Raw genomic sequence first — 25,109 nt, forward strand, 5'->3', positions numbered from 1 at the left:
TGCTTAAGTGGTGGCCTGCATAAAATTGCTTTATACTACTGCATAAAACACTGGCGTCTGCACTGCCTTCAATTGTAACCATCTTTAGGGCTACTAATTGTTCCATTCTTGGGAATACCAAATTCCTTTATTCAAAAATTGCCAATTCCATTTGTTCACACTTTTTTTTTTTTTTTATCAATGTATTAATAATAACATGAACATATAGATATAATGTTGGTAGTGAAAATAAGTACATTTTAATATTTTGTCACAATACAAATAAATAACACAATAAAAATTTATTTTCAGTCAGACTGTTGTTGCTGTAACAGTAAGTAAAGCACCTGAAGAAACTTCAAACCTGTCATAATGTTTATAGACATCACTTGGCTCATTGCTGGCATTAAAATAAGCAGGAAAACCTAAGAATTATATTACAATAGTTCAGAAAACAAATGTCCAGCACTGAGAATCACATTTACTGTCTTCCACTAACACTGTAGTTCAGTCTTATTGCTGGCATTACAAAAATACCAAATATGTGAGAGTAATCCTATTTACAGTTTATAAGAATTACTGATATCAGAATCAACCGCATATAGTGATCAAAACCCCTCGGACAAAATCATTCCTATACTAACCATGCTCAAATACTCCGCTTGTAAGAATCAAGCAACTGACTGCATGTAATACAATACTGTATCACGTGCAATGACGTATACAACCAATAAAGCTGTTTTTCACATCTCGCGTGATTAGGCACATACACAGCGTGTGCAGTATAATCCCTAGTCCGCAGCGACTCCCAGTAGAAAAATAGTTTGCAGTTTATGTGTGTCCCCATGGCAGGAAAAAGATACACGCGACTGTATTGTACAGGTAATTTTTGTGTTCTCTTAGTGAAAATTAGTTACAATACTGTTACTGTGTAATATGCATGGGGGGGGGGGGGGGGGGTTGCGGAGCTTTGCATCTTCGCTTAGTGAAAAACGTTGATTTGCATCGCAACTGAAAAAAGCAAGCCACAGATGCTTAAATGCAGTGGTAGTCCTGACAGTACAAAGTTGTACTGCAATGTTATTTTAATTCAAAGGCCATTACATGTAGCACTGCAGTTAAACTAGGCACCCTCACAAGACGATCACTTCAAGTATGCTGTAGTAAAATAGGATTGTGCAGCCTTGAGTAAACATAATCGTGAGCATATAACAAGTTGCTTATCCACAAGGACTTGTTTTGATGTATTGTCCTTGGTGACTGAGCACCATTGACATTTGTATACTGTATTTAAACCGCTGATGCGCGGGGGCACTTTTGCTAATTGTATTAGTCCGCTTTTAAGAATCAACCGCTTAAGAGTAAAATCATCCGGGAGGGATGTGATTCTTATAAACGGAGTGCACTGTACGATAACCAGGATAAAATATGAAACACTTTGATAACAAGGGCGTGTTGACTGAGTTGTTACTACACAGGTTCACTGCTGTGTTTCACCCAATTGTAATTTCTCATGTCCTACAGTTCCTGGCTTGCACATTGTACCAAAAGTTTGACAAGACAGTAATTTCCTTTTATTCTTTTTAGATAATACTTGTTCCAAATGAGATTTTAACAATACAATGCAAGAAAGGGTTCATTGTTTTTCAAGGTTGACAATTTGCTGCAATAAAGTTACAATCCCTATGCTGTGCAGTCTTTGCAGGAACCTCTCCCTCAAACCCTTCATCATTTTATAGTAAACCTTTTTACAAATGGTTTTGTTTTTTCAAGCTGCTTTCTTAATTTTTTTTATCTTTTTTATTTATTTTTTTTTTTTTTACAAAATCATGACAACATGCTCTCTTTAGAAAAATCCAAACCAGCTTTGGATTCCCAGTATAAATACAGAGTGAAATAGTCCTGGAAGCATAGTGGAATGGATGGTGCACAAAGTCAATTGGCAGTTTTTTGGTTTTTTTAAAAAATATGAATGCCAACTTCACAATCTCATGTTTGCAGTCAAACACATTGCTTATCAACCTGTTCACCCATGTTTTTTTTGGATGTACACAAGGTTTAAATGATAAAATTCAGGATGTAGTTATGTGTGTGTGTGTGTGTGTACATGCACACACGAACAGTCAATTCTCGTTAAAAATAACTAGGAGTAAACACACAGGTGGCTCTATCCCGTTACTGACACCACATGTGACAGGGTAACATCACGGCCCAGGCTGTTACCAGCAGGAAAGAGACCCAGAGACAGAAAGCTTCAGTTTAAGCGCTGGTGCATACTTCTATTAACAAAAACAAACCCACAAATGGGAACAAAAAAAAACATGCCACATGGGCCAAAATAAAAGGTTTAAACAAAAAAACACACTTGTAGGCTGGACATTAGCTTCACAGCCACAATGCAAAACAATACAAAAATCACAACACAAACACTCTGCCCCAAACTCCGCCAACAAAGGATTTTGCTTCCTTTTTATACATGTGACCACTCCACAGTTAGCACTCAATTACCTAAAGGAGGAATGGCCATGCCTGTGATTGCTGGCATGGACAGATTTAACCCCACCTGTGCCAACCTTGCATTCTCACACACACTATTTACACTAGCAGAGCTTCTGCCCTGTCGCAGTCCCGGACAGATTTAGCAGTCGCTTATTATAAGTTGCTTTTTATAACAAAAGTTTCCTGTTTGTACAAAACAAATTGCCCTAATTCAAACATTTGAGTGTAAAGGATGTTGGTACCTCTGTTCTATATTTTAGTGCTGTTTTAGCTCGACTGATCCTTTTGGTAGATTTCAGGTTGCCAGAGCTGCAGGTTTTGAGTTGCCATGGTGCTCATGTATCAATATAATTTCCATGGATTGAAGAGTGACCAGTGTAAAAAACGGGTATTATCTTTGCAGACAAAAACGGAGGTGTTGAAAGCATTGTACAATGCACTATCGTAAAAGAAAGATTTCAACATCCTTGCAAACACTGTCAACCATTCGGAAAATCCGGGACACAGTAATACAGGCCAGTCAGCAGTGTTTAAAAAATGCTCAATTCCCTGCTGTTGAGGGCACCTTGCTTTTTTGGTTAAAAATGCCCATGATCAGAATAGGACATGCAGATTTTCAAGTTGCAATGTAGAAGTTAACTCACAACAGTACTTTGAAATGTATAATACTTTTCATCTGTATTGTAATTTAAATTAAATTTCAGTGTTACTGTAACTTCAATAAAAACTGACAGTATGCATTTGGCTTAGAGTTGACTATATATTATTATTATTATTTAGCAGATGCCTTTATCCAAGGTAACTTAGAGACTAGGGCGTGTGAATTGTGCATCAGTTGCAGTCACTGCAGGAGGTTAAGTGACTTGCTCAGAGTCACACAATGAGTCAGTGAGTGAGCCGAGAATTGAACCAGGCAGTCCCTGGTTCAAAATCCCTTTTGTTTAACCACTGGACCACACAGACATAAATATATGTATAATACTAAAATGTACAGGCTTTGCATTACATTGAACAAACATTATCTTAACAGAATGCAGAAATCATTAATAGCCGCATGCACCCGGGAGCTCCATAGCCATGCAAGTGACCGAGTGTATAGCCATACACGCGCCTTGGTATAAGACAAGATTTTAGAGTTTTCTATAACTATTTGGCGTGAAGCATTTGCACGTTCGTACTAACAAACACCAGATGTGTTTGTGGAATTGAAACATTAAAAGCTATGATTAATGTTGCAGGATTTATAGCACTGCTTTTCTGAAAGACTTGGTTTGTAATCAGGAATGTGATTATGCAGCAGTCAGATTAATTAGCTCCAAAAGACACAGCTGTCATGGATCCAACAGTGTTGGCACCGAAAAGTGGTTAAATGTTCTGCACCTTTCAGTTTAAAGAACAGGTTTTCGGGTAATTCCAGGGCTAAGGAAACAATTCTGGTCTGGGATGGCCTGAAAAATAAATGATTCAGTCCGGGACAGTCCCTTCAAGGTAACGAGATACAGAGATAAACACTCAATCACCATGCGCTTGGGGATTGTGAGGGGAGGCCTCTGACAGTTAGGCAAGTGCACAGATTACCTGTACACCTGATCTCTGACAGTCTGTATAGATTGGGGGATCCTTCGTAGCAGGATACCACTGACCCTTGCTGGTGAGACTAGGTAACGGAGTAAAAGAACCGTTGCCTATCCATGCATAGGACTCTGAGCCTTTTGTTCAGTAGTCAAGATAATTGCATGAGGGCCTTGCCTCTACTTCCACTTGCACCAGCAGAATTGTAATGTAAATTCTTGTTTTGGTTAGATTTGCTGTACCCAGACTACACTAGTTGAGTTGAACCTTATGCAGAAAAACATTTGTTCCAGTTTCTGTTGCTGTTTTACCAAAAATCATGTCTTGCACTCGGCTCACAGGACAAATCTTGTGAGGCGAATCTCGCCATGTGAAGCAGGCTGATCAATGTCTTTGTGTAAATGAGTAAACAAACTTAATAAAATAATGTTTTGCTTTAGGACCTGAAATTTAAGGTTTAATTAGTTTTAATAAACAACAAAGAACTTTGTAACAAGGACCTGGGCATGTATTTTGCACTGCAGGCAAATTGCCCTCGTCATAGTAAATGTAGAAGACTGTTTGTCCACAGTGGAAAATCAGGCCCCTGGATTGTCGGCTTGAATTGCCTACCCTGGTCAAGTACAAAGTTTGCTCCTTTTCAATGTTTACAGGGATGGAAAAAGGCTCCTGTTGTATAGCAGTTTCACCCATACCAGGTTTTACTACCATTTTGATTAGCCACAGTTTAGAGGTAACAAGCTCAGCTACGTCTTATTAAACTCATAATAAAACCAGCGGGAGACTTATTTCCATTCCTGGCTTATTTTTTTCAGGCGATCTCAAAAAGCCATAATAAATAACTCACCTTTTAGTGTGATGTATATGTTTTTGAGCTGTCTTTTTTTTTTTTTTTTTTTTTTTTTTTTTAAGACATTATGAAACCTGTTATTTGTGCAATGGGTTGCAGGGGCTCTGCTTAATGCGATCATTTCAATGTATTCTTTGCTTCTGACCAGCAGTTTACAAATGGGTCCAGATTGGAGATTGTTGACTTTGGATACGAGGCTGCATATGTTTAACTATCTCATATAATGTGTGGTTTTTAGAGTAAAATCTGTTGCTACATGTGTGCTTATCAGAAGCACAAATATGCAGGGTGTTGCCAGTAAGGGGGGCTTCTTGGAAAGGGGTCTGAATTATGGATCGTTCCTCCAAGATATATAAAAGGAGACTTCATAAACATTTTACAGCTTCATACTGGATCAATTGAGAAGTGTGTAAGCACCATGCTTGCTTTTTTTCAATCTTGACTGAAGTAAGCATGTGTTTTTTTTTTGTTTGTTTTTTTTTTTTTTTAAATAGTGTGCTGTATGTAGTCCTGCATAATTTTAGAATTGGTCAACTGGATTTTCTGTGAGTAATGTAAAGTGTGTTTTATGAAATGGTAACCTTTTTCTAATTTTACAATTTTGCAGACTGTAAATAAAATAGTTTGTCATATTATTGCATTTGTTGAAAACAAATAGCAAACACTTTTTATAAAATCGGACTTTCAAATAGAAAGTTGCATGCTGATTTTAAAACTGTAAGATGTTGATGCTGGCACAAAACAAAGAACTGCAATTTATCAATAAATTTTTAACCCAAATGCTTATCATAACAATGCAGCAGTTAGTAGTCGATATATGAAGGTCCTTGTTTTGTATTGTTTTACCATACAAAATAAATTTGTGAATGCATTTTGGTGGCACTCTATAAATTGTACCACTTGTGTTGTTAACTTTGAACTGTCAAAGTAACGATACTGACGGTGGTGTGCCATTCGGATGACGTGTGCCTTGGAAAATTATAAACGTGTTTCTTTTGTTCCAGGTTCTGTGCTGTTAATTGAATTAAAACCGTTGCAGAAACAACAGACTAGCAAAATGACTGCTACTAATCCACCACAAGACAAGTGAGTGTATGCTTCAGTGTATTCATGTATTTACTTATTTCATTTGTATTTATACATTCAATGATCATGGAATCCTCACCCCTAATGGTGAAATGTTCTGACACAGGTAACAGTACAGCAGTACAAAGAGTAGCATTGGAGCAGTTTGTATCCACACATCTGTACAGTTCAGTGATATTGACCATATATAAGCCGCTGAAACTGTGCTTCTCTTCACCTCTTTGCAGATACAAGGCTGTGTGGTTGATATTCTTCATTCTTGGATTAGGAACGCTCCTGCCATGGAATTTCTTCATGACTGCCACAATGGTAATTTATTACTGGGTTTATTTCTTGTTTTCTGTTTGTGCTTTTTTCTATAAAATACTTTTAAGCCAAGTGAACGCAAAAACACTTTGTGGTTATGTTTCAGGCCGCTGCATGGCACTCCACTTTAGTGCACTCTTACGCTGGATGCAGAAGCAGCTAGCTTCTTTGTTTATGTCCGTGTTATCTCTGTGGTGCAGGAGCTATCTGTATTGCTCAGATGTGCCCTTTTTTTTCCTCTGCTTCTCTCAGCTCCTATCTGTCTCAGTAGGCCATTGAATGGTTTTCTCGACTTTTTCCGGAGAAAAAACAACTAGAGACCTGTTATTGCAATCTTGGGCTATATGCAGACTGTATGTATGTCAAGCTTGCATTTTTACATACCTCTTTACATACCTTCTCATATTACTGATAGCTCTCAATTACTGCACACTGCTATGTCAAGGATGTATTTTACTTACATACTTGTTCATGAGGGGTTACTAAAGTGAAACAGGCCATTCCATTTGTTGCACAGCAAAAAAAAGAATCAGTCATCTGAAAGTAATGTTCACTTGTCCAATTGGAGTTTTCAGCTGGCTCGATCAAAAGCATAATTAGTACAGGGGTGAAAATAAGCCTCTATTGCTAGCAGTTTCACTCATTCCAGATGTTAACAAGCTTGATTAGCCACAGTGTAGAGATAACAAGCTTGTGTGTGTGTATGTCTTTTTAAACTCGTAGTAAAACCAGGAATGGCACAGGGATCTTCTTTCCATCCGTGTAGTAAGTGAAAGTGTAGGCGTGTATTATTATAATTATACTGATCAATCCTGCACTGGACCACTTGAATAAATATGCGACATGCTGGAGGTAATGAAACCTTGGTGTGGTGTTGAGCTGGTTTTTGTTGAGCTTGTGTTTGTTGAGCTTGTTTCCTCTCTCTCACACAGTACTTCACCAGCCGGCTGGTAACTGCAGAGGAAAGGATGTTACAGGTCAATAACACAGGCAACCTGACAGTCTTGGTGCCAAAGAATTACTTGGAGTCCAAATTCAACAACTTCATGACTCTGTGTGCCATGGTGCCACTTCTCATCTTCTCCTGCCTCAACTCTGTCCTCCATCAAAGGTGAAACCTTCTTTCTTTCACAAAGCTAGCTTTAAATACGCTTTCTTTCTTTCACAAAGCTGTTTCACATGTTAGCATTCGATGTGTCAGGTAAAACCTCCTATCAGCACCCTGGGCTTCACTCCTTCATGGTGTTTTTGTGACCTCAGCATTGTTGTAGCGCTCCAACGTCTGTGGAAGGGAGGGGCTTGCTTTAGATTTAAAAGAAGGGTTGGGTGTTTTGGCTTGTTTTCTATGCTTGGTTCTTCTGAGTGGTGCTAAAGCTGTCAATGCCCTGTCAGGGTTCCCCAGAAGGTGCGCATCATGGGAAGCCTGGCTGTCATTCTGCTGCTGTTCCTCGTGACTGCAGCTCTCGTCAAGATCTCCATCCTTCCTCTCTCCTTCTTTGTGCTGACGATGATCACAATTGTCTGTATCAACTGTAAGTGACGCCTGCTCTTTTACTAGTGTTGAACCAACGATCACAATTACCAATTTTCAATTCATCTCCCATGTCTGGATCAACAAAAAGTTTACCAGTGATCTGGACTGGACTGGACTTTCTGATTATTTCCAACTGCGTAATATTTTTACATACATAAAACACAACAAAATGTTTAAAAAATGGTTGGAGTTTACTTATTACAAGAATTATCTAAACTCAGAACGAAATAAGCCGTGACTTTCACGCTGAAAAACTATGTGTATGAGTGATTATCAACTTGAGAACTTTATTTTCCCACAGATGCATAAGCACAATGCTCCTTGTGTAATGCTAGCTTGTTCAAATCTCAAGGACCTCTCCTGACTTACTTTAGAAGGATTTAAACACTTAATTTATAAATGTCATTGAATGCCTTGATTGGCCTTGTTGTCTTTGCGCTATTTTTGTCTCTGAGGTAGGTAAGGGTCATGCTTTTCTGTCCTTGCAGCCTTTGGAGCGATTCTTCAGGGCAGTCTGTTCGGACTAGCTGGCCTGCTGCCAGCCAGTTACACTGCCCCCATCATGAGTGGACAGGGCTTGGCAGGCACATTTGCTGCCTTTGCCATGATCTGTGCCATTGCAAGTAAGTTTTGATTTAATCTGTTTTACAGATATATTGAAAAGAAAACTACTGCTTTAAGGAAATTCTCCTGAGGTTCATGATGCAGTTTTATTGCTTGTAGTAAAGTCTATGTCATGGCAAAATAATTTAATTGCGGTATTAAATGCATAAGTCATTGGAAAATGAAAGCCACAAACAAACACGTGTCTCTCTCTGAGTAATCTTTTGCTACTCTGGCAGTGACCTCTTCGGTTTTAGGCAGTGTTTTTGGGAAGCAGCTGTCAGCTAATGACAATATACATGCTACCCTAAATTACATATTTATTTTTCAGCAGTAGGGCTACATGTAAACCAAGACAAGAGACTCTGTACACTTTACATTGATTTGATGTGCAAAAAAGAAAACCGTGACAAATCAAAGATGTGGGCTATGGAAAAATTAAACAAGCAAAGAAAAACTTCCAAACTCTTCCCATGCACCCTTCCTTCCAGGTGGTTCTGCATTACAAGACAGTGCCTTTGGCTATTTCATCACAGCTTGCGCAGTGATCCTCATCGCTATTGGTTGCTACATCGCCCTCCCTAAAATGGTAAGGGTCACTGTTACTATACCTTCAGATAAGCCAGCGAGGAGAGTATAGTTCCCATCGTGGGGTTTTGTTTGTTCTTGAATGCCAGTATGGTGTCTAATCAGAGGTTCTTTGCTGTCTCATGGTACCATTTTTAGCTGTATGTTTGGTTTTTGAGGATGGTTTGGCCGGAGGGGGTGAATTTAAAAAAAAAAATGTATTGAATTCCAGTAATCGGTCGCATATCCTCCAGTCACACATCCGTCTGAACCGTTTATCCGCCATGATCAATCTCTTCAGCAGCGTTAGTTTATTGCTGAACAGAGAAGATTAGCTCAGAGATTGAAGATCCTACCAAAGTTTTTGTACACTTTGTTGTATGTGACCAGTGCTGCTTGCTGGTAGTGTCATGTTAGCTGTTCAGAGGGTAGATATGTAAATAAATCTTGTTCGCCTGCGGGGTGTATCAACTTCAACCATCATCTCGATCTCCTGCCTGTCACTCAGCAGCGAATGCATGCACTCACACGGCAGATGGCTACTCTGTCACAAGCATTAATACCCTGTATCTTTCTAAACAAGGGAGCTACCTAATACCTAAATACCTATATAATGGTATTTAAAACAGGATTCATGCATCCGCATTTTTACATATCTGCCCATACTCTGGTCATACCGCAGTCAGATAGGCAATGAATTACTGTACTGCAGTACTCCAATGCTACAACAAAGAGGCTGTGGGTTCTACAGTAGTGGGGTGGTGATTTTAATGAATATTTTTTAAAGTAATTGTTCAAGTACTCATAGCTTGCTACCTGTTGATTTCGAGGGGAACAATTTCTATACATAATGACACCTAAAGAAGGTGCTTTACAAGCGCATCTGGCACACAGTTACACCATGTTGATAATGTTTTCGAATGTAACCCTTGGGGAAAGACGGCTACTATGTTTGAAAGCTTGGTTTGTTTATCACAGTAAAATAAACCTGGTTTTGCCTATTTTAAGGTTTTGGCTTTCATTTATTCACTTGTTTTGTTTTTGTATTTATTTTACACAGGAATTTTTCTTGTTTTATTTGAATAAAGACAGCAGCCCTTTGACGAGCAGCAGCGATGGTGAAACAAAGCTAGACCTGCTAAAGACAGGTATGCCTTGGCTTGATGCTCTGCTTGTGCAGGAGGTGGCCAAGGCTCTGGCACTGCTTTTCTGCACTGTGTGTTTTTGATGGCACAGCTTCAGGGAGATTAATAACCTATACTGTATTACTAGAGGCTACTATACTGAAACAGATTTGATTTCTATAAAGACGCATGTCATGATCTGTTAAAGCACGCCTATATCATTACCGTCCATGTTAAAGTACTGAAACCAGTGGTTTCACTATAAAGTGTAATCCAGCTTACAACAATATAGAGTTTGATACTTTTTGTAATGACTAGAATTAATATGTTGTACAAATAGATACAAACAAAATTACAGTGAACCACCTAATCCTTCTCCTTTTTTTGTGTTTTATTCTTCTTCTTTTAGCAGAACATACAAAAGGGGCAGATAAAAAGACTGTCATAAGCCTCACAGACGATCTTCAACCTCAAGTCTCAGTAGTTGAGATCTTAAAAAAGGTAACGCGTCTATATGCCGACCGAAACAACTGGTTACATAAGATGTATGTTTTGTTTTTTGGGTTTTTTTTTTTTTACATTTCGACCACTTTTTTAAACTTTTAAATTGCATTCCTTGCCTCAAAATGGCTTCACATGTACCCGCATGGACCTCTCAGAACTGCATTTCCCATCACCCTCCTCCTCCTTAGTGAGTCCGTCTCGGTTACATATGTTAGCAGGAGGATGATGGGAAATGTAGTTCTAAAAGTTCCATGCGGGTACATGTGAAGCCAGGAATGCAATTTAAAAGTTAAAAAAAAAAAAAAAAAAAAAAGTGGTGAAAATATAAACAAAAAATAAAATTCTCTAAAACAATACACACACCTTTCGTAAACACATAGGAACATGTAACACAATAAAATAAAAAGGTCCTTATGTACCCTTTTAATAAACATGGCAAATGCACAGTATAGCTATGGGAAAAGCATGGGTACTGGCTACAAAAGAGCTGCGATGGACTGAGAGCGCTGCCGCTGCTGTTGTTGCAGATCTGGGTGCTGGCGTTTTCCGTGTGCTTTGTGTTTACGGTCACTATTGGAACATTTCCTGCTGTCACTGCCGATGTGAAATCCACCGCTGCAGGGGACAGTGCCTGGAGTAAGTTGCATGATAACTCTTTCACAAATCAGTTTCTGACATGATATAATTAGTGTTTTGTTTTGTTTGTATTAGCTTTGAAGGTTAAAACGTTTTAATTTCACAGCCCATGTTTGGCCCTGTCAGCTTCACTGGGCCAACATGGTCATTTCCTGTTTTTCAATTCCAATTTCCTTTTAAAATAAGTTGAGGAATTGGAATTGATATTTTAGAGACATAATAATTGTTGTGATTGTTCAACTGCTTTCATTTTGAAGCCCATTTAATTAACTAACAGTGACTTCAATTTCAGTAATTTACTGCCACTGTTAGAGTCTCATATTAACAGAATACTGTGAATTGCAATTTTGATTAATGGTGTAAAGGGAAGGGAAAATGGGAATGGATTTTAACAGAAATGGAATTGAAACAGGACCCCTGACCCTGCATGTGGGAGAAGCCCTGCAGCATACTGTTGTGTAATGAGTTGGTTTTGTTTGTTGGGTTTTAGGAAACTATTTTATCCCTGTTTCTTGTTTCCTGCTGTTTAACCTGTGTGACTGGGCTGGAAGAAGTCTCACCGCGATCTGCTTGTGGGTAAGTCTTGATGCCATATGGAAGAGGCACTTACCTTGCAGTAAACGGTTTTGTTAAAGCATTAATGAACACTCTTCCCAGTCTGATCAAGGGCCCTTGTACTTGAACTGGTTAGTGCAATAACACTTACTCCAGGATTGTGTGTATTTCCACTGAGGCTGGAAACTGCATGGTGTTTCTACAGAACATCAGCAAATTATCCAAGCAAATACCATTTTTTGTTTTACTGTGACCAAAAACAACACTAATGAAGATGAATTATGTCACATATTACCTGAAACTTGAAATATCTTGAAGTATCATGTTTTTAGTTAATAGATATAAAAATCTAAACACAGATATTTGATGTGCGCTTATTCTCATTTAGACCCATTTTTAAAATGAGTCTTCTGTTACCTCTGGCCTGAGGGTAAACAAAATTACAACCAGTGCTTGTTGTGCAATCTGTTTTCTTACCTCTTACTGGATTTAATAACATTGTGTGCCTGTATGTTGTGCTAAGAATCTTTTAGTGTGTCATTCTTGTATATTTTGTATTGGTTAGTTTTTTCATGCATTCACTGACTATACCGCATTGGGAAAGGATGGTGTCATGGCTAAGGCTGATGAATGGCAAGAAGCAGACCCAGTCGCAAAGCTGCAGTTTTAGCACCGATGCACACTTTTATTAACAATATAGAAACTCAAAATAAAATGGGTAAACAAAAACACATCAGTTCAAAACAGCACCCAAGCTGAGCTATAACTGTGCTTGGACTGAGAGCACACCCTGCTGCACTCAGACTCTCCCTCAATTAACCAGCCCCCACAAACACTCCTTTGTTCTCCTTTTATACCATGTGGCCAGGGGTGATTGACAATCAAATATCCAATCACCACTCCGTCATATAGTGGCATTTAGTATCAAACGTCAATGAAACATCATTCCTAGCGCTGATTAAATGCCAAAGACATCAGTAATCTTTACCACAGTTGTTTGTTTGTATTGTTTGGTACTTTAGGAAGCTGCTATCGGGATAGCTGTGCCATAACTCAAATGTAATTCTAAGAATTAAATATTAGGAAACAGCAGCACCTTCTCTTCTCCTGTAAAGGATTGTGTTACAAGCTCAAATTCTCCCATCAGGACCCTGCTACCCATAAAGCTGCTGCTCAGAGGAGCTCGGGCAGTTCACTGTATGCCGTGCGTCTGTTTTACTGATTGGAGTGCTGATTTGTGCTTCCTCTTCAGCCCGGGAGTGACAGCTTGCTCTTGCCGATCATGGTGGTGGCTCGCGTGGTCTTCGTGCCCCTGTTCATGCTGTGTAACGTGCAGCCCCGGGACAATCTGCCTGTCTTCTTTGGTCACGACGCCTGGTACATCATCTTCATGATCCTCTTCGCCTTCTCCAACGGATACCTGGCCAGCCTCTGCATGTGCTTCGGACCCAAGTAAGGAAGAGGCCGCTGGGGGCAGCAGTACAAGCGAGAAAGGAGTGCTGTAGAGCTGAGAACTGTTTAAGGAATATCTGCTGTCCCTTGGTCGGGATTGCTTAAAATAGGCATTTTTGTTGCCTTTTGGTTAAAGCACTGTATACTGTGTTAGTGTATCTAGGTGCTGTTACTCTATATTAAATGTAGATACATGTGTGTGTATATGTGTATGTATATGTGTGTGTGTGTATGTGTGTACGTGTTGTTTAGCAATATTATAGTCCTGCCAAGGCTATTACCATGGCTATGGCTATTGTTGTTGTTGCAACATTCATTTAGATTCTAGTCTCAAAGTTCAGCTCAAATTATATGAATTCTGATTGTATCTCGTGCACATTTTAAAACTTCCTTCGCTGGTAAAATACAGTTAGATAGATCATCTGTCAAGGGTGATCAAGCGCTGTCTGCACAGCTGGTTTTCCTTGTTGTACCCGGGGTCGGACCCCTGAGAAGGACTGGTTGTGTTGAGGGTATAGATTTAACGTCTTTTACGTCTTGTTTTGTCCACAGGAAAGTGGCCCCTCATGAAGCGGAAACGACTGGGGCCGTCATGGCCTTCTTCCTGTCTCTGGGCCTGGCGCTGGGTGCCTCAGTCTCCTTCCTGTTCCGGGCGCTGGTATAGCGACACAGGGGAATCCCCACAAGTCCTGATTGCGCTGGAAACAAGAAGGAGGCTTGCCTCTGCAGACTCCCTTTACCAAGCTTTAGACCAGCCTTGATTTTATACACCAGCGGGCTAGAGGGGAAGCGTGCCTTAAAAATGAGATTCAATTGTTAAATAAACAAATGCAAAGTTACACTGCTTTTTAAACTGTATTTTTTCAATTGTTTCAATCATTTTTATATATTTTGTGTTTTCCTTGTTTAAAAAAAAAAGATGTACATTATGCAATATGCTTGTTAAGTTCTATCAGTGGTGTTTTTTTGGTTTTTTTTTTTTTTGTTTTTAATATGTGCTATTTTGTTTCTTGTTATAATTTTTAAATATTTTATTAAAATATACTGAATTACTGGATAGTGAGCCCTGATGCTGTATAGAGATGAGTGAAGCTGTTATTTTCAACTGGAAACTCAGTCACTGCACTGCTTAGAAACGCACGTTGTATTAGTTCTTTTTGTTGTTAGTTTCCTGTTTTGTCAGTTTCAGTATGTTTGTTACCATGTAGATACTGAAGTTTCTAGTATAAAAAGTTGCATTGTAACTAGCTTTAATATCAGTATGAAGTGATGATAAAGGGTAGTATTTAGTAGCCATATGCACAATGAAAGCCAGGAGATTTGTGACAAGCGGCAGCTTTAATGATACAATGATCTGGCATGCTTAAAGCAGTATTAAAAGCGCTAGTTATGTGATTTAGATGTCATGTTTCTAATTAAATGAGGGCAGACAGACACTAATTAGATAGAGGTGGCATGGCATTCTCTCTGTCAAATTTTAGGATTACGTCTTTATAGTATTATCATTAACCTACAGTGTATAGTAACCGTAGACAGTGAAAATAAGGGGATGTTAACAAATAAATATAACCGTGTTAGATCAGAGCTGCCATTCTCCTTAAATATGTGGGGGAAACAGTTGGTGGGAGTGAGTCTTCCAGACTTTTCACAGAACCTTATTTTGTATACTATTCTAGTAACACTTGAAGAAACTTGTAACATTCTTCGATAGTTTAAGGATGAGCAGAATGTACACATTTTCTCAGTGCCTTTTAGTATATAGTTTTCAAATTTTCTTCCACCTTTATACTTTATAGCACCTATATTTTATGTATTTAGTATAACTTTCACATTGCATCATTTTTATCCTATTCACTCACTCACACAACCTAACAAATGACATGACCAAACGTCAGGCACACAGGTTGGGAACCGCTGTTTTAGAGTACAAGAGCAAGAAGGCTAATATGTGAGCAGAGTTCTGTGTCCACCTGCCAAGCTTCAGAGAAAGCCATTTATTCCAGAAGGAACCTCAAACAAGTGTGAATAAATGTAATTGAGTATAAAAAGCTGATGAACTCTGAATCGGCAGCTTGTTGCCAAAGTGAACTGAAATGTGCTAATGCGACTTCCATTTTAAAAAACGTGTATAATTTCATCTAGAGACGGGTTTGGGATGCTGCAAAGAGGTGAAACAAACTGAATAAAAAGCAATACTGAATAAATGTCATTGCTGACTGTATTTGTTTTGCAGTTCCTTTTCTTTCAGATTATTGCATTTGAACAAGACCCACTCTGCAAGGTTGAATGCCGTGAGATCTTGCCCACAAAGGAGAATCTTGCCTAAACATCTGAAGGATGGTTTAGCTTTACTGGATCACTATGTATAAAACCAAGATTATTTTACTTCAGAAAATACTTCATTTTTCCAAGGGGGAATAAAAAGCTGTAATTGGATCATTAAAAAAAAAAAAAAAAAGATTTCCAACATGCATTCAGGGTAAATCTGACGGCACGGTTCAGACTGTTTCATCAAGCAGAGGATCGAGGTAAAAACTACCTACACCACAAAGTTAGATTTTATTGTTTAAAAAAGATGTTGCTGTTAGTGTTTGAAATGTAAGCAGCATTATAGATTCAGGACCTCTTTAGATACAAGTACATAAATATAAGGTTGATTTGCCTCTGAAAGTCCCCTTAGTGTATCCTGCATGGTTTACATTCATACGCTCGTGCATTTGCTGTTAAGTCATGTAGCTCAAGTGTTTTAATTTTCATCACCCCTTACCAAGCAGGTAGCCTGACCCCAAACCACTTGCAAACAGCTCCACTAAAACAAATGTCAGAAAGATTGGAGGTGAACTTGCAGACAATCAGTAACAGCTTTCCTGCTGCCCGCTAACAGGGAGGGAATATTTAAAAAGTCAGCCCTGCCCTTCATTTACCTGGAACATTTGAGTTTGCTGTTTGGGCTCCAGCAGCTCTCTCATAGTCAAGTATTAACATCAGACATGAAAATGGTAGCTCATGAAAAAAGGCCACATATAACCAGCCAATCATTTCTATGATTTTACCTCATGGATAACTAGGGTGTACAATTTATTATATAACGTTCTTTTACAAAGGGAACTGCCCCCACAGCTGAGCAGCAGGTCTCAGCCAGCTGTTAGTGAACTGAGTGTCCCGTTTCTTGTTCTGCATTGAAATAAGCCTAGTATCATGTTACACTGTTTATAACATCTGGTGTGTCACAGGGACAGCAGCTGTCTCATTCATCACTGTGGTGATGGGCTTACAATCAATACTTTTAATTACATTCTGCACACTGACTGGGTTTACAGTTACTAGTCGCTTTCCAGCACTCTTTAAAATATGTACATGTGTTGGGCTTTTGCATTTCATCTGTCTACTTTCTATTAATAAAGATGCTTTTGTGGTAGCAGTTCATTCTCAATGGGAAGTCAACTAACTACAGCAGGACTCTCGTCAAAAACGGTGACTAATGAGTGGCTAATTATAGTGCTTATTCAATTTATTTTATTGTTATTATTACTAATTAGTCATTTAACAGACACTTTTACCCAAAGCGACTGACTGAGACTAGTGGATGAAATAAGCATCTACAACTGCTGCTAGACTCACCTGAACCTAGAACTGGCTGATAACAAGCCCCTTTCTTTAATCACTGGACCACCAAACCTGAAGTTTGTGTGTCCTGGTGCCAGGCCTTGTGTTAGTCATTTTGTGGAAATGCACGCAGTCCTGTTCTAGTTTTAATTCCACTGAAGTTTGTGAAATGGTCTGCAATTCAACAGACATATGTTGCAAGAAAATGAGCACTGACAATTACTTATTGTGTGCAGGGAAATGTGTGTCAAAATTGGTACGAGGAATTCATCAATTAATTATACTGTAACTAATACTAGACATACTGTGGTTGGGAAATGAAGATGATGTTATATATTTGCTTATGTAAATAACTTTACCCCACGTGAAGTCAGCAATAGAAACAATACAGAATTATTAAACCGTGTTGTGACGTCGTTTCCATCTGATACAACCCAACGGATGCAAATCTTTCTTTGATGACTGTCTCCTCGATATCAGGCTCTGCTACATGCCAGTCATGCTACATTTGCCATTTTCTTTTATTATACCGTCGTATATATTACAGAATGCATGGCAGGGAATCCATTTGCAATGAGTCAGTCATGTTGGGGGACTGCCCGCGTTCACAAAGTATCTGTACATCAAATCCATGACATGACGTGTTACATATGAAAGAGCATCCCCTTTCCTACGGTTCACGGACTGTCACAGAACTTGCCTGCCCTCTGCTGTTCAAAATTAGCTTTAACATACTTGTGGTTAACAGACACCTATGAGATTTCATCATAAACCTGTGCACGGCAAGTACAGCATAATTTTGTTATCTTTGCTAATCTGTAACTGTAGTTAAACAAGACCACAAAAGATAAAAAAACAAAAGTTAGGTACTTGAGAAAGGTGTCTTTCATGCGTATATATATATATATATATATATATATATCTATATATATATATATATATATATATATATATATATATATATATATTATATATTATAATTAGCTTTACCTTTGAATTCAGCGCCGCATTTCCAGTCATCCGCCAGCTAGAGGGAGCTGCATGAGAGTTTTGTGCGATGTACGCGTAAGGAGTCCCTCGCTGAACCAACCTCTCCTCGGTGGTTACCCATGGCCACCGATTAAGCGTCTACCAGCAGAGAAGAGTGTAAACAAAGTGAGCGATGGCTGTTAAACAAACGTGACATTATCGTGGAACAGGTAAACCGTTTCCAATGAGACAGAGGTGGTTTGAGGTTTTGAACCTTTGTTCTAACTCACGTCTGGCTGAAGTGTTGCATTTGCAAAAGAGGCTGACTTCATAGCACAAGGAAAAGCCATTTCTTTTCAAGGTTGCATGGACAGATGTAAATTTGATTTAAAACGACGTATTTTGGCCGGTATCGTGTCGAGCGCAGGGGAAGCAAATTATTACGGCGTTATATAACAGAAAGATGGAAGATGAGGGGTCTGTTTCTCCCATGTTACACCTGGATCTGTATAATTTTGACTCTTCCGAAGCGGAGAGGAGCAGGTACGTCCTGACAAGCCCAAGATCTCTGGAGGCGTGTGCTAGGATAGGATTGAAACCTGTAGAACTTTTGCACAAACCCTTGTCAGAGTTTGTGGATGAAAACCCAGACACCCCGCTGAGAACAGTCACTGAACTCTATGAATTGCATGAAAAGGAACGTAGGAGACAATTACGCGATTGCAGAGAGGAGAGACTGAAAATCATAGAGGAGGAAAAGGAAGGTAGAACCCCTATACCAACCAGAGTGCCAGTGTCAGTCATTCAGAAAAACACAGCGCTGGTTTCAGAGACCAAAGAAGAAGGTAAAGTTCACAACAGTTCTGAATCACTTGGGATAAACAGGTCTTCAGAATGGACAAGAAACAGTAACAAGAAGTCAGAAGCTAGCAAGAAGTCACCCTCCTCAGATTATAAAGCACAAAAGCTGGCCAAAGTGGAATTGAAAAACACAGGTGTTCAGGGCTATGTAGGCACTAGCTTGAGCCTGGGGGATCTGAGCCATTACCCTGCCACTGAGAAGAAACTACAGAAACTTTTGATAGCCGTCAGGAGGGAAACCTGCGTATCTGTCCCCGAGAGGGACAGAAAAATTGCCGCTTTGATGCTTGCCAAGCATGAAGAGAAGAAATCACGGCAGCAGCTGAGACTAAGAGCTGAGCAGCTCTGGGAGGAGGGAAAGAGGAAGGAGAGGCTGCAGAAGGCGAGGGCGGAGAGGGAGAGGAGGCAGCAGCTGGGTCGCAGTGTGGAGCGCTGGCAGCGGGAGCTGGAGGCGCGGAAGAGCCAGGTGCAGCTTAAGGAGGCACTGCTGGCAGAGGAGAGAGAGAGAGCAGCCGCCCTGCACCGGGACAAGTGGCACAGGCTGGCAGCGGAGCAGGAGGCCAGGAGGCAGGAGAAGATCGAGAGAGCCAGGTATGAAGCGGACTGCAAAAAACGCTACCAGGAGCAGCTGCTGAGGGAGAAGGAGCAGGACGAGGAGGCAGTCAGGGTGAAGCAGTGCCAGGAGGCGCAGGAGAAAATCTTCCGGGCCTCCCAATGCAAGCTGCTGAAGGAGATGAAGGAGAGGGAGAAGATCCAGCAGGAGAACCGGCATGAGAAGCTGAAGCACCTGCTCCTCAAGAGGGAGGTGGAGGAGCAGGCCAAAGCAGAGGAGCTCCACAAGAGGACTGCCCTGGAGAAGAAACTGCAGAAATCCCAGGAGAAGCAGAAGCAGGTGCTGGAGGAACGCAGCAGACAGCTCACGGAGAGGTGCACCAGGGAGCAGGAGCAGGTCATCCTGGCCAGAATCCGGGCGGAGAATCGTGAGCAGGAACAGCAGAGGCACAGGGAGGCGCTGGCCCAGCTCACCCACAGGAAGATCCAGCAGGCCGGCGAGTCCGTGGGGGAGAAGGTGCGCCGCAAAGCGCAGGAAGCCAGGAGGGTCAACGCTGAGAAAAAGCGGTCCCACCAGCTGCTGATGCAGAAGGTGGAAGAGGAGGAGGAGTGGCACCGGCGGGGGGTGCAGGAGGGCATCCACAAGAAGAACAGGAAGAGCGAGCGGATCCTGCAGGAGAAGAAAGCCGTCATCGAGGAGTCCCGTAAGGTGGCCCGTGCCTCCCTCCAAGTGAGGGAGAGTGTGAGGGAGCAGATTAACAGCCGCTCATTCGACCAGATGGCACTCGAGGCCCAGCTCAGAGCCAGCCTGACCAAAATTAAACTCTAGCACTGTGGAGGACACCTTCACAACCAGCACACCAAGCTTTGACCTCCTGTTTTTGTATCTGTGAACTTCCTTGGGCAGCTGAAAAGGAGACTGCTTGCTGTTTTCTAACATACAAAATGTGGTTTATGAAACTAATTGAAGGTGTGCCCCTTCTCTGTATAGTGACTCTAACAGAGTAATGCCACAGGCACAGCATCATACTTAGCCTCCCTATCGTCTCTATTTTCTAATCTAGTGAAAGTGTTTGAATGTTGCCAGCTTTGGAGTATAAAGGGATGTTTTGCTTTTTATGTTCATCCCTCCCTCCCTTTTACCAACAGTGTTTGACTCGCCCAACACAAACTCTTATAAAACATAGATTCAGAATACCACAAGGGTAATAGAAGGCTTTCTGTTTTCTGTCAGTACTGAAGGAACAGGTTGCAGGTTGACATGTTCACGAACACACTAAATTGTGAAGCCTGCATATATTAACAGTATGTATTATTTCTTATAATGCTGTGTAAATAACCTTGATTAACCTGTACGGGCATGTCGTTTAAGGCTCACGGTTTCTACTTAAAATCTTGAATTATGTCTTTTATAATAGTGTTTTTTTTTTTTTTCTGAATCTTATCACTTGAACACTGATTTCCAAAGCTCTACAGTAAAACTTCTAAACCCAAACTAATTGGGACCAGGGGGTGTTCGGATAATCTAATTGTTCTGATAATCAAGTAAATGTTTTACATGATATGAAAAATATATAATTCACCCTTTTACCTGTAAATATATAACCTATAGAACTGCACTGTTCTGTAATTACCTGAAATTCAGGGCTGCATAGCACATTTCCTTTGCAGGGCAGAAGAGGACAGCACACAAGACAGGTTCAGTTCAGATAATAGAGGTGTTTTGGATAATCAGGGTTCTAAAGGCTTACTGTACTAGTGTGCAGAGACTTTTCCACATGACCTGTGGCTTGCATGAACAATGACGTTTAATCAAGTTGATATTTGAATATGTTTTTCACTGAGTCCCATGTCTTCAAAACCAATAAACCATGACATGGCTGACATTCTGTTTTCTAATGGACAGTGTCAGGTTCCACTGACACTGCTCTGAGGAGGTTGACTGGCATGAAAGCCCAGTTCTGGGCCTCCCACTTACAAAACCGGATGGCTTGACATACCCCTTACTTACACTGGCGACTTCAATGATTGGATGCTTGTTCATAGCTCTTGTTTGTAGGATCATGATTGATGGCTCTGAAATATGTATCTTTAACATTGCTAAAATAGATGCCGATTTGAAAATGCAGCCAAGCTGATATGTTAACATGTTGTATTGGTAATGATGAAATCCTAAAATAATTCTATACACTTTTCAAAGAATTGGAAATGTGAAGACACGTTTGTGCTCGAACTTGGTTGTTCACTGTGTGCTTTAGTACCACCTTTTTTTTTTTGGTAAGAAACTTTTGGCCTTATTTAACTGTAATTAACCATCTCGATTCTTTATTTCTAGTTTCCCTTCCTTAACACCTTGTCTAGTGTAAAACTCTAATTGTCATTGACAGCATTAGGGCATGATGGGCAGTCACTATGTTAATTGCTATTCTACTCATGCACTTTTAGCTCCGTGCCTGCACAGACCTATATTAAACTCTGATCCCAAACAACACTGCATGCAAGCAGAAACTAGTGTTTCACTTTTAAGCTTCCTACAACTTAACCTGGGGTATGAGTAGCAGCTATTAAACAACAGTCCTCTTGCATTAGAATCTGCAGTCTTTTATAGTACATTGTGGGTATGTTTTTATCATGTCCTGCTTCAGCGTTATTGAAGGGAGCAAAGCTTACTGACATTTACTGCTCCTAATAGGGTGGGAGGAGCTAGAGTAGTATAAAAGCAGTGTTCTCGGTTTCATTTCTGACAGGTATTGGTGCTAAAGACAAAGAGGTGTTTCTGTTTGAGATTAAGGTGTTTCAGTTTTAGACAGCAAGTCCTGGTGAACCACACAAGATTTTCTGTATGTAAAATAATCTAGTAGACTCTGACCACTTCAACTGGACCGCATATGCTGAGTGTCTGTGTCACTTTGATTGAGTAAATGTTTGTGTGGATGTTTTACTGTAGTATCTAGGTATGATACCCTGTTTTTAAAGTTTGAGAGCTTTTTTTTTTTTTTAAATATATATTATTTTGTTGTTCTTCTAATTGTATATTTTGTGCTTGTTTTAAAAAAAAAAAATATTAAAAAAAAAAAAATTTCATTTAATTACTGAAAAAGGTTTCATTTGTGTTATTTATTTTATGTTTTCTTTCCTATCACGGTTGACATTGACCTGAATTCCTTTTCTTTCTTTTTTTTTTAATACATGGTGATGTTTTAAGAATGAACTTATCATCAGCTGTTCTGTGGTATTATCAATAATCTATATTACAAAATATTACAGTTAAACAGTAAAAAGAAAAACATACATTTTCCAATTTTATCTTCTACTTAGGTATCTCATTTGCAAAAAAAAAACATTTTTACATTCCATACTACAGAACATGCAGTTAGCAAAGTAGGCACCCTGCTCTAAATGACTTGCAAAAAACACAGAACAAACAGAATACAAAACACAAGAGGTATAAACACAGGGATCTAACTTGCAGTTTATTTTGATCATTTAGAGTACTGTGAATTCTGAGTGCTTCTATAATACTGTGTCAGCTGATTCATGGGCTGTCTTCAGTTCTAGTTGCCTATTTATAGACATGTAATATGGAACACAGATTATATGACAATGTGGTAACACTTTAAAATAATGGCCGCAGATTCATATTAAATTCCAGCTACATACTGCAGAAATAACACCTTCCTCTGAGTTCTGAAGTCACTGATTTTGAATTGAGCCCTGTTAATTCAGCATGATTTTAAAAAAAAAAGTAGATTCCCCCTTTCCTCTCCTAATGAATTCACTGTTTAATGGTTATTCTTCACTAATTCATACCCTCTTACTTGCCCACCAAGAGCTGAGAGAAGTGTTAATTCATGTATTAATGCATGCCGTGTCTAATTACAAAGTTACATGGAATGAATATGGGTAATTAAATCTGTATGAATTAACCAATGAATTTAAAATTAATTACTTCAGTTCTCCTAAACATGAGGTTTCTTTCCAGTACACATTATTTTGTATCCAGTCCCAAAATGTCCCAATCATTTCTGGTGAAACAGGTACTCTTGTAGTAGAAAAGCAAGCAGCAAAACATGACTGTGATTTAACTTTCTCCACCTTGAGCAGACAGAAAAGCTGAAAGTCTGCTTTCTCCTCTGATAATAACCCCCAGGATTTTTGAGTTTTTTAACAAGTCACCTTATTTAAAAAAAACAACTCTAGATAAAGAGTCAGACCTGGGTTGTGTCTCAACGACAGCCGGTGTTAATGATGAAAGGACATCAGCAGTGCTGGTTTATACTGCAAATGATGCATTTGAATGAGACACGACCAGAAAATAGAAACAAGAATCCGAACGTCTCCTAGAGGTTTGATCAGAGGCAGGAGTGCAGCTTTGCATGCTCTTTATCCTGCTGCTCTCACCAGGCCTGGGTGTGCCTGAAATGCTTGGATTCAGCTGCCCTGTTTAATTATCGTGCAGTCCGAGAGATATGAGCACAGGGAGCTCAGCTCTGATGTCAGGCTCTCCAGCACCCTCAGACCCCCTGCTGGACCTCCCCTGAGCTGCTGTGGTGATGGGGAACATGCTGGTGCCCCCTGCTGCTGATCTCTGGTAACAGATGGACAGTGGCCACAGAAAGGAAGGTTCCGGCAGAGAACAGCATCTCCGTGGCACTCAGCCTGTGTGCAGAGGACCCCTCTGTCTGTGTGGGAGAATGAAGCAGCATTTAGTGTGTGTGTAACTGTCTTTATATCTAACAACTAGTGTTGTGCTATTACTTGGGCACGCAATCGCCTTTAAGAAGTGTTTATCAGCAGGTATTAAATAAATCCATTCGTTAATGTTTTGATTTCAAAACAAGAAAAGACGTCCTCCCCTCACCTTAACAACCAAAGTACACATTGTAAACAGTTTCCAGGATGTAAACATTGAAGTAAAACAAACAACACAAAAGCAAATAAAACTGTTTTCTTGTCTCCCTGCCAACTTGCTCTTTAGACAGACAGTAGCCCTTCACCACTGTTGTCATGAATGTGCAGGTCACATGACCAAGAAACACAGCAGTCGTGATTGTGAGAAGCTGGCCTGGCTGTACGGAAGCTTACAAGGGACACTCCGAGCTATGGCAACAGGAGATTCCCACATTGCACACTATGAGGAGCAGTTTAGTTCATGTGTGTTTAAGCTCAGCCACTCATTGTCATTTTTATGAATGCCAGTAACAGTGCCCAGTGCCTGAGGTTCGCGTTCGTGAGACCACCAAATCTCATTCTACTTGTGACCAAAACTCAAACCATTTTTACATTGTGGCTGAAATCTCACTCTAATGTAAGTCCTGACCTCAACAGCACTTGAAAAGCAGTCAGGGTCGTGAGAGGAGGGGGAGGGCATGAATCATGTAAAGAATTGGGAGTGAAAAAAAGCATTAAAATATGAACTTCATTACGAAAAGTGGTCTTCCTAAACTATATAATAGGATATTTAAAAACAGCTATTTGTAAGAAGATCTGATACATGCAAATAGAACTGCACGAATGGAGCGCTCAACAGGTGAGAGTCATTGGTGTTGACTGAGTTAATTCACCATTTCAATAATCAAATTATTTGGGTCTTGACAGCACAGACTGACTGTAAAATCTTTTCCAAGACAGTCTCCGTCTGAATCTGTTTTTATTTCCCCGATTGAGGCTCAAGATTGCGCTTATACAAGACTGGTCTGTATAAATATCAGTGTTTTTGGAAGACCAAACTGTCTTGCAGTGTTTAAACAGAAGCACTGCAAACTGATGCCTTCGAACCAGATCCTAAATAGCCACATAATCACGCACATATTTAAAATATCTGTTTTTATAAAGTTTAGTTTTTTAATCCGAA

General features: G+C 39.9%; 2 protein-coding genes across 7 annotated transcripts in view; both read left to right on the top strand.

Annotated features, from left to right (window-relative positions):
* Positions 1 to 15,467, top strand: part of LOC121316787 (equilibrative nucleoside transporter 1-like) — a 49,108-nt gene extending 33,641 nt beyond the window's left edge. For 3 of the 6 annotated variants that reach the window (XM_041251980.1, XM_041251984.1, XM_041251983.1), the window contains exons 2-13: positions 5,905 to 5,986; positions 6,214 to 6,295; positions 7,225 to 7,403; positions 7,685 to 7,824; positions 8,315 to 8,449; positions 8,921 to 9,018; positions 10,057 to 10,144; positions 10,530 to 10,621; positions 11,152 to 11,260; positions 11,751 to 11,836; positions 13,068 to 13,267; positions 13,820 to 15,467. In XM_041251980.1, coding sequence (XP_041107914.1) covers positions 5,958 to 5,986; positions 6,214 to 6,295; positions 7,225 to 7,403; positions 7,685 to 7,824; positions 8,315 to 8,449; positions 8,921 to 9,018; positions 10,057 to 10,144; positions 10,530 to 10,621; positions 11,152 to 11,260; positions 11,751 to 11,836; positions 13,068 to 13,267; positions 13,820 to 13,931 — 1,350 coding nt within the window. In that variant the 5' untranslated portion in view covers positions 5,905 to 5,957 and the 3' untranslated portion in view covers positions 13,932 to 15,467. The other 3 variants (XM_041251982.1, XM_041251985.1, XM_041251981.1) reach the window with 3 other exon arrangements.
* A 2,526-nt stretch (positions 15,468 to 17,993) lies between these two features.
* LOC121316788 (coiled-coil domain-containing protein 177) lies at positions 17,994 to 22,231 on the top strand. The gene has a single exon (XM_041251986.1). It carries the CDS (start codon positions 18,306 to 18,308, stop codon positions 20,082 to 20,084), a length of 1,779 nt encoding a protein of 592 aa, XP_041107920.1. The 5' UTR covers positions 17,994 to 18,305; the 3' UTR covers positions 20,085 to 22,231.
* The last annotated feature ends 2,878 nt before the right edge of the window (positions 22,232 to 25,109 follow it).

Source organism: Polyodon spathula, chromosome 6, assembly GCF_017654505.1.
Source record: "Polyodon spathula isolate WHYD16114869_AA chromosome 6, ASM1765450v1, whole genome shotgun sequence".
Lineage (NCBI taxonomy): Eukaryota > Metazoa > Chordata > Actinopteri > Acipenseriformes > Polyodontidae > Polyodon > Polyodon spathula.